Source organism: Epargyreus clarus, unplaced genomic scaffold, assembly GCF_041222505.1.
Source record: "Epargyreus clarus isolate Ecla_fem2 unplaced genomic scaffold, WU_Ecla_fem_2.2 ptg000005l, whole genome shotgun sequence".
Classification (NCBI taxonomy): domain Eukaryota; kingdom Metazoa; phylum Arthropoda; class Insecta; order Lepidoptera; family Hesperiidae; genus Epargyreus; species Epargyreus clarus.
Window position 1 is genome coordinate 4,306,858 of NW_027332213.1, and position 13,420 is coordinate 4,320,277.

Sequence of the window (13,420 nt, forward strand, 5' to 3'; positions counted from 1 at the left end):
AAACACAATACCGACTTTTTATTTATATAAAATTAATAAACCTTCATTTAAAGACAGGCCGTTTATTAATTGGGCGTTACAATCAATGAATATATTTATAAAATTGACCGTTACCTCCTAACGAGGCTTTGGGCGGGCGTTTCATGGATTAAAAAAAGAATAAATATTTTAACAGTTTTCAAACATTTTCAATATAAACATTACTAGGTACATTACAAAAGAATATTTCAGCACCAGTACAGCTCATGTACAACGTTAGTGTACAAAGATCTAATTGAAATGCCTATCAGCGACCAGACCAGATGTGTTCATCGGATAAAATCTGTAGTCGTTAGTCCTTAGGATCGTGACCCGACCACTAATAATGTGCACAAACGCTAATTGTGGTCCAGAATACGCGGTTATACTAGATTACTTTGCATTCTCACGGTTTAAGTTATGAGAGTTCGGTAGGGTTTCAGCCTCTCAATCTGGAAAGCTCAGGAAAAAAGTCCAACCCAACAGGGAGATATTTTTGAATAATTTCCGTATAGTTGTTCACTCTTTAGAGTGTGGTCCTAGTTTAGGATTTAGCATTTTCTTTACGATGCTTCAGCCTTTGCAATCTACCTCCATACCATACCTCCTCAGGAATTCGCGAGCATTGGACTGTGAAAGTTTATGTTAAGTCTTTTATTAAGTCACTTTTATTAATTAGAAAATCTGAGATGGGTCCTGTACCTAGCAATTGACCATAAGATGATGATGATTCTATAAAGAGCCGAATGACTAAGAGGATATTGCGAACACGCGCTCACGGGCAATTCTAATACAGGATTGCTATAATAATGTCAGAATGTGACGTGCCGCTTGTACTTCATGATTATTAATTTTTCCACCTAACTTTTTTAATAGCCAGTCTTAAGAAAAATCGAAATGGTAACTTTTAAAATTGGAAAATAGATCAAATATTAATAAAAACCAGAAATTACTCTTCCTTCAGTTTTCTAAAGTTCGATGTAACATTGTAACGGGTAAACAAAGCATAAGGCCTGCGGTCAAACAACAACAAATCATTTTTTGTCAAGTTCATCCTGACCGAAGTGGATAAAAAATATCCAAATCAGGGCCAGTGTCTATTGTTATTGTTATCGTACATTCCTATCAGTTCCTAACGTCGCACGCGCACAAAAAGGAACGAGTCGATAGCAGTGCAACAGAAGCTCTAATTAAGCTCCCGAAGGGCATCCGGCGTATACGGAGAAGAGCAATCAACCGGTCGTTGATACCTCAGTTTCTTTGTGAGCGATATATCTTGCCTCTTTTTTTGTTTGCCCAGAGAAAAGCAACTAATGAGACGGATTGTTTTGTTGGATTCGCTGAATCTCCGCTAATATACCACATGTATTACGTCGAGGGTCACGAACAGTTTATTTTGGGCCGAGATTTCGTTCCTGTAATTGCTTTGATATATTTATGACTTTTAGACTCTGTTCGTCATGCATAAAGTGAACTTGAAAATACGATGGAAGCATGACTGTTTCTTTATTTATACACCTATGCTGAAATGTTGCTTGGATTTTATAATTCGCTTTGTTAATTAAATTTTATAATGAATTATGAGTTTCTAATGATTTACGAATAAAAAACAAATAAACTTAAAGGAAATTAAAGGGAAATAACTCGATCATTAATTTTAATTAGGCGCTTCCAAACTTTCGCGTCGATAATGATTGAATGATATTTGTAATCGGAAGTGAAACTTTGACGTCTTGAAATATAACAGAGACTATTCCCTTCATCTAATTCTGTTTGTAACACCAAAACTGTTAAATCAATATCATTGCTTTTTCTTTCAAAAAAATTGACTTTAAGTAAATAGTGGGACCTAAAAGACTGGGCAAGTGAATAGATGAACCGTGAATAATTGTGATATTAAATTATTATTTGACGCTATTCTCTGACGATTTTTAGGACGAGACAATTACCTACTCATTTACCGACCTACTTTAAATAGGTGCCTAGTATAAATATAGTACCTATTATAATAAAACTTTTTATTTAATTTCTATGAAATAAGCACGTGTTCTGGGAAATCCATATTCATTTAGTGCGCAGTTTTGATTAACCGCAAAAATGAATGTCGTAAATTGGTTAAACGGACCGACATTTAATAGTCAAAATAGTTATGTCATGAATAAAAAATGTTGTGGGTTTGGCATATCTTTTTTTAGATTTTCGGGATCAATTATCTCACACATAGGTAATGTTACGTATAGGTAGGTTATGTAGCTATCCTCATAATGTTCATTAGAAATAATAAGCCTATCTTTTTGATACTTGTTTAACCTACTCTTACAATAGGTATATCAATATCTATCATAACGTCCCTAAAATCATTAAATCTTTTATAGAGATTGAATGTACATAATTATATGTACGTAAGTACATAAATTATTTTTCGACTTTGACGCGGTGTAAAAAGCAGCATCATTGTCAATCCGTGCAAAATTCTCTATCATTTTGTGGTTTGATGAAGTCATATCGAAGCGGTTTCTACGGTTAACCCATGCAAACAAACATACAAATTTAATTTTATTGATCTCTACACATATAACATGCTATAGGTACGTATCGTCGATGAACCCGGATTTTAATATTATAACTTGACGTTTATTGACGCACTTCACACTATCGACATGTTACAATTACATCATATCATTTTTAGTTATGTCAGCTTAAACTGATTTTAGTTCTTGCGGTCTAGGGGTATAGTCTACTACCAAAAGCAAAGTGCATCTAAAGTTCCTAAGTCTAAATCAAAGTAGTTATATTAGCCTAGAGTCATGCAATGTTACCTACCCATGTAAATCCATCGACCTAAAAACTTTCAATCACATAACTTCAAATAAATGTAAAAATACTTTTGAAGATACTTAATGTATTATTTTTAAATTAGTTAATGACTCTATTTTACTTCTGTGGAATTCATGATTTTTGAACACATACGTAAAAAAAACGTGAAAATATTTTAAAACACAAACTTTCATTTCACAAATTTTGAATGAAAAACGTGAAATGAACGTGTGTGATAAGTACATGAAATGACACTTATAGCAGGAAGGAAAATACTCCAAATCCAATTTCAGACCATTTTTTCGCGCGATACTTTTAACTCAACGTACTATATATTATTATAGTTCTACAACGTTAAGGATGCAAAAACATAAATAAAGACCCAAAAAGAAAAATCAATTCCGACCAGACGCGTACAAAATTAAAGTATTGCTTTACCAGAAGTGTATCATAAATCTGAGTTCATTGTCTCATAAGATTTTTTACAAGCAAGCGTGCAGGTTCTCATGCAATGTAATTGATTTTTGCGACTTCGCTTTTATCATAAATTTTAATCAATCAATTAAAGTCCATGTTTGTCCATGACGAGGATTTACTCAATTTAGTTAACTTTTTATAAGTTAACTGGTATACGTATCATAAATGTAGGTATACGTATATATACGTATCATCATTTTTGAGATTGCAGATTCTTACTAAAACTATACGAAAGAAAGATTTTAAAGAAAACGTGTTCTTAAAATATGTTACTTGATATTAAATGACAAACAAATTACGACTCTTGTCTACCACAGAGTTCCGGGTTCGATCTCCTGCCGGGCAGATTGAATTTATGTTCTTGGACTTCTTAATCTGGTTGTTTGTATCATGGCACTACACATTGAATCCTATATTAAGTTAATGTATGTAGAAAGATTTCTGTGAATTTATAATTAAATTGTTCTAATAAGCAGTGGCGGACTGAGGTCGTTGGAGGCCCGGGGCGGAAAGTTGGATATTACACCTAATGTGATATTAGGTACATAAAATCCCATTAGGTACATAAAATCCTAATATCACATCCTAATATCACATTAGGTACATAAAATCCCTATGCACCAAAAATTAACTTGTCAACATTTTTGGTAATCGGTTTACTTTAACTGGGTATTACTACCACATACATATCTCATAACTTAAAGTCCCAATAAAGGTGCGAGTATAACCTAGTTAAACCTAGAAGCATGGATTGCGTCACCAAATTCCAAGAACGCACGGATGTAATTATATAGTTTCATGATAATTATTGTCATAAATTGAATTGCAAATACAATAAAATCTCGGTAAATCAGTCACCTGATCATTGAGTCAGGTCAGTTCGTTACGTAACGTGCTATCTTAAGCCACTCCATTATGATAGCGTAACATTCGCAAACGAGTGTTACCAGTTAACCTTCTGCGAACCATGACGGCGCTATCGAGTTACAGACTCCGTTTCATGTACTTCACTTTATTAGTTTCTATTTGACAGATTGGTTTAGTGATGCTGAAATTGCAACGTAGCGGTTATCGAATCGATATATTTTATGGTAATGTAATTTACATTAGACTTTATATAAAGTATACACCAACTTTAATCAATCATTATTAAATCAATCTAGATTTCTATAAAAAATGCGGTCTAAATAATGTATTACTGCAACTTATACTTCGATTGAGTAGAATAATTTAGACTCCAATACAAATACTCGGAAAGAAAACTGAGGAAACTTTTGTCCTTCTCCATTTTTTTACCGGTGCACATCAGCGTCTAACACTGGTAATATTAATAATATCAAGCAGAAGTAGGTGTGGAGGTGGTACCACCTTCAACATATATTTTTTCCTATCTCACTTCATTATTACACCGTATGGCAAAAAGAGGTGTGACCTTACAGTGTTTACCGTTATATGATAATTCACCACTGATTTACTTTGCGTGAAACATTAGATAATTGATTTTTTTCCTATATTAATTGCAACTGAGCACGAATGTAATTAACTAATGATATTATCCTTTAAGCGGAACAGTCGATGTACAATATATTTATGTTCAAATATACATAAAATTTGTTTATTGACGCTTGCATAGTTCAATTGCGGTATTGATGTTATATCTGCAGACATTTACCTGAAGCTGATCACAGATGCGTTTGCACTCCTGAGGTTTAACAGTCGTCTCATACGTAATTCATTTGGCATTCATAGAATAAATAAAATGTTCACTATCTGTTTAGCCATTCATTTCCTTTCCAAAATTCCGGAATGAAGTTGTTTTATTGGGTACGTACCTAACTACATTTAATCGCTGTAACGTTACACAGTTAACAGTATTAGGTATATGTATTACGCGGAAATAATTAAATCTCAATACTTTCAAACGTATTTTAACAGGTGAGTTATAGTTCGGCATTTACTCATCATTAAAAAGCCTGCACAATATTCAGCAATAACAGTAATTACCGATGAACAAGTAACCGTGTTCGTCTATAAATTGTTAGCCAATTAAACAAAGGGTCTGTTTATACACAAACTTATCATCAGCGGAGTAAAGTTAAAATTTTTACTAAGCTCTTCAATGATGAAGTCTATTAAATGAACCGTTTTCCTGAGAAGAATATGAAAACTAAAATGTAGATAGTAAAATCCTTGTTTTTTAATACATTTTTTGTCTTACCAAAATCGACTATATTATCTAAGTTGATATTAGCAATATTCACGGCACTCAACACCATTCATGGTAAATCCACATCGAGTTCTAGATTTTTTCAGGGTTGGTAGAGCACTTTCCTCGCGCTTAAATAACCTTCACTAAATATTATCATTGAGCACTATACTTATTGTTTTTATTTTTTAATTGGGAAACACTATAACCGTACCTTATAAGCCTTATAATTAGAATTAGAAAGACTATATAATCGTACAGGGGCTTTACAAATGAGTTCGTGTATCGGTCTGTTTACCTCGTCTGTCAATTTTGATTAAGTAGATTTGACTATTTCAGGATTTTTTATCAGTATACAATTTGTAACATTCGTTTTTTCTGCCACTAGATCAAATTAGAATTTGTGAAATTTAGAACTTCAGTAGCTACAAATTGGACAGATTGGTTATTAATAACGGGCAATAGTTGACAGGTAGTTATTTCGAAAGGAACAAAATGACAACAACAAAAATAATTTCTCCTTTTCATTCATATCATTGTATTAGTCTCACTTTATCATTGTATTAGCTACTATGTATTTAACACCTTAAAGAAAATAGCTCCACAGAATATAATGTTCATTTGTCGACCGTAATCTTAGATACCTAAGTATGCTGAACGTTATCTACGAATTAACATAAATACCATGCACTAATTTAAAATTAAGTCTGGTGGAACGAAAAAACTATAATTTTTTAAAACTTTGAAACTAATTTAATAATGTGTATCGTGTGAACCAGACCAGATTTGTAAATTTTAATTTGAATTTTAGTTAATTTCCTTTAGAATCTTTATAATCGAGTTATGAAATACAATGAATTAGGTTTATGAATTAGTCCGTATATAGTATACTTCTTTATTTATGAATTATAATTATCTCAGGAGTTGAATGTGTTTCCTATGTATGTATGTATGTATGAAATGTGGATGTATATTATATACATATCTTTGGTATGCACTGTAACTTCAATGGTTTGTTTTTACTTACAACAAGTGGTGTCAGATGTATTTTTATCTACAAAGTATTCATTTTACCTATTTTAAAGCCAGGATAAAAGGTATAGGCGTAGCAAGTTTAATTAAAAAGTATAGGCGTTTGTATAAGCGAAAATGTAAATGAAAATTTAGGCTTCGCGCAATTTTGTAACGAATTTAAGACGCCGATCAATTTGATTGTCACCCTGCTTCAATTTAGTAGACAGCTTCAAGTTACATTACATTATGACAACAAACAGTAGGAATAATATAGTTAGTAGTATAACAAAAGGGAAAATTGGATTTTATCCACTCAAGTGATGAGTGAACTGATGGAGAGTAATTTAATAAACGGTCATGATATTTTAATGATCTTCTTGAAGCGTTGCTGCTAATATAGAGGCATAAGACTTTTCATGTTATACGGTATACGGTGACATTTTTTTCTTTCTGTCAAATGCCCTATCTCTGGTCTTCAACGTCAGTTGGAATGTTAAACCATAGTAACTTCTGCTTAATTATCATATTATATTCCGGCGGTCAAACAACGTCAGTTACAGCTCTAGCAAACTAGGTACTTCTAGCATCAGCGATTCGCATTTTTACGACTGCTGCATTCGGCGGTAGGATCGAACATCAATGCTACAGCGCCTTTAAGCGATAACATTAATGCTGCATGGCATTTTTAGTGTAGCTGCGACCGGCACTCGAACGTGTGAGATTTTTAGTATTTAATACCTTCGGAAAAGCAGTAAAATTACGATCCCCTATGCTAAAAGTATATTTGCTGAGGCCCTTACAAAATAGACGCTCATTTGTCTTTTGTTACGTAAATGTCTTATTAACTATCTTATTTAGGTGCCGCTGTGGCGTTTGCTGCGGGCGCAGCGGCGGGCGCTGCCGTCGCCGCGGCAGGCGCCATGGTGGCTGCTTGACCACCGCCGACGTTCAGCGCGTTCAGAATAAACTGCATCACACCGTTGGTCTCAGTCACGTTCAAGCTGACACCGTTCGGTAGACCCGCTGGAAATTAATATTAAAGAGATGTAGGATTATATAGCTACGTAATTTGTAAAAATGAAAAATCGGGATCGGGGGGACGTAGATCCAAAAGTCATTTATTGAATATTACTCGTATAAACGCAAATCAATTTTTACGGTAGCTGCCGAAGTACTAGCTCTCAGTAGGTACATTTTTTATGTAAGACGTACTTTAGAACTTCAATCGTAAGTAACTTATTTCTCCCTCTCTCCTTTTCATAATTTCTTCGAGTGTCTAATATTCTTAAATACCCTTGAAAAGTTCAAATACCTTGGGATAGTAACTGCTCACCTATTGTCATTTCGTATTAGTGTCACAAAATTAATAAATCCAAATACTTACGTAGGGTTAACGCGATAGACTGGGCAGGTCTGGGCGTGCTGGCCTGCATGGGGCAGCCCGAGCAGTCGAACGAGAAGAGGTCCGTCTCGGTGCTCGCGCTAGTCGTGGCAGAGATGTCGTCGTCGTCGCAAAGCAAGTCGCACAATAACCAATCGAATAATGGCTGGAGAAACAATTTATAATCTAAATTAGATAAAAGATATAATAAAATGTAGAAAATTTAAAAATTGTTTGCTTCGGTTAAAAGACCCGTCCATGATTCGACTCGGGATTTCTACTTAATAACACCAGTATTAGGCTACCTTGTTCTGATTTAAAGGGGATGGTAAGGAGCACAATAAATGCGGCATTCTATCTTAGCCGTGACGGGTAAGAAAGTAGTTGTTGCCGACATCACGTCGGACAACAACCATATTAAGGATTGATTACAGATATTGAGCACTGGTTCGTCTAAAACATGAAATCGTAAATATTTTTCTAGTAGCGGTCCACCCACTCGACCCAAAATCACTTAAATTATTACATCATGTTTAGTGGAATCATGTGTAACCATTGAGTATTAAAGATAGGCAAGCAGTACCTATTACCACCGATTCGGTGTTCCCTAACCTGATATATCGTTTTCGATAAGTCTACGACGGTGAAGTATGAGCTGATATTACTTAGTAATTTATTGTTTAGGTCGGCTGTAGCCCGGCCGTTTATACTACAAGTGTTTATACCAAACTTTATGAAGAAAAACCTTTGTTACTTAAAAGAACATGAATGTACATAGGTGCATTCATGTTCTTTGCTATATATATTTGCTATATCCTACATAGTACACATTAATTGCGCTATAGCGTTACCTACTACAAAAAAATCGCTTATATAGAGCAAATGTAGAGCTTCGAAGCGACAACATATACATATATTCGTGTCATATTTTTTTACATATACAAATATCATCGCCTATGGATAAATTAGAATGTAATATAGCTGTCCTTTAGAAGCAAGCAACTATCGGAATCCTCATTTTTTATTAATTTCAACTCTAGTTCCAGGTACTCCAGACTTCTTATATGTACCTACCAATAAATATTTATGTGCATTGACACATTTTTCTCGCTAAACATTGATAAAATATATATACCTACTTTGTCTTTGTATCTATAATGTAATTTCAGTTGAGAAATAAATCAATATCATCAAACTACACCATATGTAACAGTGCATCTATTGCGTGCGATTATTCGTAATATTTACCTTCAACAATATTTCTTCAGATATTTACTCGATATAACTTGTATTTTTTTCAACTTAATCATGAAAAACGGCACAAGGAAATAGTTTAATTAAAACGAAAAGTTAGTGCGTACCTCAATAATTGTTACGAAACCGGTTACGAAACGCATCGGATTTGATACGTTTAGGCAACACCGAGATTGATGTAATGATACCGGTATCCGCATTTTACTTAACAATCGAGTTTTTTCACACATATGTACCGTTCGTGACTTTTTGCGCTGTAAGTGCAGTTTCTATGTTATGTATCGTTATGTGGTCATTGCGTTTCCTTTATTATTGAAAGCGATACAATGCATGATGTTTTCTATTTCTGTCTCATAACAGCATTTTTAAGTGCTGCTATTTTTTGGCTTGCAGTGTTGCAAGGGTGTTACATCTACCAGTAGGCTTTCCAACTTAGTCCTCAGGGGCAACAACGTACCAGTGGCCGACCCTGGACTTTAATACTATTTGAATTTTGACCGCGTATAGGAGGCAGTGGCCACTTTCCATCAGATGAACTGTAAACTTGTTTACTAAACTATTGTAGATAATACGTATTTATTAAAAAATATACTAAAAAAACTGAAATTGGACTTACCTAATAATACAGTGTACTAACGTACATTTTGAGCTAAAAATTTTAGGGGAAATACCGAATTGAAATGAAATACCTATTTTGTTAAATTTCTAACCGAATCGAAACATAGCATAGACCTCTTAGTCATAAATACCAGTCAATCGACGCTGACTCTAATTTAAAATATTCGATTACTTCTTAGCTGATTATTACACTTAATAATAGTTGTTTTGTCGTCTGGCCATCATAAATTTGGTTATATTACGACGGAAAATATTAAATATTTCTTTCGGCGATAATAATTTTATACCGGTCACATTTGGCCAGAGTAGAAAATTATGTCTAAAGGCAGAATTTAGTGGCTAGTTTTTGTGATTTTTTAATTGCAAAATGTGGTTTTGTGATGTTAGTTACGAACTGAATTTGAATACTGTATCTATATTTATTATCTTTTTTCTATGTTTCGATCAATAGTACCAATTGTACTTTATGAATGAAACCAATTAAAGGAATGGAATTAACGTCTTAATCAAGTCCGAGATGATGTTATGAGCGAAATAGAACAGTCGCAGACTACAATACGATTGCCGATGGCATTATTGATGCTCTATGTAATTTCCATGAGATTGATCTATGATTATTATAACAGGCAGTTAACTTTTATGTATTTTTTTTGCTTTTTGTCTAATGTAATTCTATGTATGATTTTTCTTGATCTTGAAATGCTCGACCTAACGCATCATCCATAGTACCGGAGTATTGATTGTATAGTCCGCGTAAAACTGTTAGTCCGCTCTGAATATAGACATGAATAGCGTCTCTAGCAGTCGGACTAGCAGTTTGGCGCGGACTCTGTTGTTCACTAATTCATTAGAATGATACCTATCGCCAATTTTTTGAAAATCAATATTTAACATGAACTATTGTCTATGAATTAAATTCACATTCGCTATGTATCTTTTTTTATTATCTACATTAAAACGCACATAGTCCCGCGATCATCGTAACTGATCTACGAAGTTAAGCAACAACAGGCGTGGTCGAGATTTGGATGGGTGATCCCTAGCAGCTAAATTTAATGCGCAATTTTGTGCATCAGAGGGCACGTAAAAGCTGTCGGTCACGCTTGTTAATGGAAAGTAGTCATTAAATCTTGTCAGAGACCCTACTAGTATCATGGTCGCCGGTAAAATATGTAAAATCTGTTTAGCCTAAAGGTAGCCAGCATGTAGATGGTAAGAGCTTTAATGATGTTCCTGATGACGGTAGTTAAGAAGCGTCCAGTAAGACAGTCTGTGACGTCAATCCGTGTGAATGAATGACGTGTGAATCCGTTTTTGTCTATCAATCTACTAACATTCTTTTTAATCCGTTGCTAAATATAAATCTCGCTCAATCTACATTTCTCGGACCAATTTTAAGCTCTCTGAATTCAGCGTAGTACTTAGGTCATTCTTCTTATCTAAGGAGGAGGATTCCTCCTGCCTGGACGTACTTTTTCGGTCGAGGACCCCTCCATCCATCCATCCGTCCATCAGCCTTTTGAGGTCCACTGCTGAACATAGGCCTCCCCTAATTGGCGCCACTCCAACCGGTCCCATGCCCTTTGAAGCCAGCGGTTTCCCGCCGTCTTCTTCAGGTCGTCGGTCCACCTGGTCGGGGGGCGGCCTGAACTCCTTTTGCGTACGCGTGGTCGCCACTCGAGGACCTTCCTTCCCCACTGGTTATCGGTCCTCCGAGCGATGTGGCCGGCCCATTGCCACTTCAGCCTGCTAATTTTGAGAGCTATGTCGGTAAGTTTAGTTCGTCTACGGACTTCATCATTGCAAATTATGTCTCGTAGCGAAATACCAAGCATAACCCTCTCCATAGCACGCTGAGCGACTCTGAGCTTTCGAACTAGGCCTACAGTAAAGGACCACGTTTCGGCGCCGTATGTCATCACTGGCAACACACATTGCTCGAATAGTTTCGACTTCAGGCACTGAGGAATTTGGACGAGAAGATACTCCGTAATTTCCCGAACGCAGCCCAGCGGAGTTGGATTCTTCGAGTGACCTCCCTCTCAAAGTTGGACTTACCCATCCGGATCGTTTGTCCCAGGTAATTGTACTCGTCAACAACTTCTAGAGGAGCGCCATCAACAACTACCGGTATGGGTGTGACATGGACATTGGACATGATTTTCGTCTTGTCCATGTTCATCTTTAGAACCCACCCGTTGTGAGGCACTGTTGAGGTCTCCTAGCATTTTGCTGAGGTCCCTCAGCGAATCTGCCAAGATGACTATATCATCGGCAAATCGAAGGTGTGTGAGGTGTTCGCCATTGATGTTAACGCCAAGACCTTTCCACTCCATCAGCTTGAACACATCTTCCAACGCAGCGGTGAACAGCTTCGGCGATACAACATCGCCTTGTCTAACTCCCCGCTGCAATTGGATAGGGTTCGTGTACTTGGACTTACATGGTGGCGGTTTTGTATATACACTTCAACACCTTGATATATCTATAGTCAATCTGGCATCGCTGAACGGACTCCAGCACCGAGGACCCCTTACAGTCTACTATGTGGGTTATCTGTCATAAGGATGTAATAATAATGTGCTAAACTCATTTTCATTTCAGTTTACTGATTATAAGACCTATTTCAGCTACTTTAGTTTATCGTTGCAGATTACTTTCTTTAGCATGAACAAGCACAGTTTTATCATCAGTCTTTCTCGTATAGTTAAAGAAATCGCTATTTAGCGATAAGACCGACCTTTGTATACTTTTAAAATTATAATTATTAGTTATAATTAATTATAATTGAATTGAATTGAATTAAAATTATATTTTTATTTTGTGCTTTATTCCTGAGTCATTATTATTATTATCTCATATAATATGTGTATTGTATAAATTCAAAAGCTCAAACCTTGCTCACACCCACTTGCAAATGCACTAAAATCACAAGTAAGCACACACACGATCGCACGGCGGCCATGTTTATGTTTTCGTGAAAGATACTCACTCGATTCCTTTCGTACTTATAACAGAGGCTTTGCGCAAGAAGCCTGAATCACTAATACGTGTACATCAGGCCAAAGACTAGTTAGGGATATATTAATGGATAATTTTGCAAAGGCTTTTTTACCCTCCTGATTTCTTATATGCCAAGGCTGCGTTGGTATGAGTATTTGGTAAGGAATAATCGGGTCAAGAAAGGCAATCCCCGGATTTTACATATTCTTTTATAATAATGTAATATTATTTACAACTGACAATATTAAAATTATAAAAACCTCGCTGTTTAGCGGAGGGTACGGTGGGTAGAAATCTTTTTTGGTCAATGGCGACGTTTTCCTTCATCAATTATGTAACTAATTATTAATTTCTTATACGCTCAAATCTTTGAAAAATCAGAGAGAACCTTTCTCAAAATTCGAATGACGTACCCTAGAGCGAGAAGTACCTATAATAGTTTCCAGTAGTTTCCAGTAGTCCAGTTTGAAGAGTGTGGTAAGCCACAGAAACCACCTAAAAATATTCTTTCTATTTGTATTTTATGACACAATGCAATGACAAATTTACAGCAGGACTACATAGTAGCTTTTTTATCTTGTAAAACAGCTGGACTGCCTTTAAAGCTGAATTAACAGACAAAGGATAAGGAA

General features: G+C 35.4%; 1 protein-coding gene across 1 annotated transcript; it reads right to left on the reverse strand.

Moving 5' to 3' along the window:
* Positions 1–6,787: 6,787 nt before the first annotated feature.
* Positions 6,788–12,794, reverse strand: LOC140757967 (uncharacterized). Its single transcript, XM_073093892.1, has 3 exons — positions 12,682–12,794; positions 7,917–8,079; positions 6,788–7,555 (listed from the first exon to the last, which is right to left on the reverse strand). Exons 1-3 carry the CDS (start codon positions 12,748–12,750, stop codon positions 7,383–7,385), a joined length of 405 nt encoding a protein of 134 aa, XP_072949993.1. The 5' UTR covers positions 12,751–12,794; the 3' UTR covers positions 6,788–7,382.
* Positions 12,795–13,420: the final 626 nt, after the last annotated feature.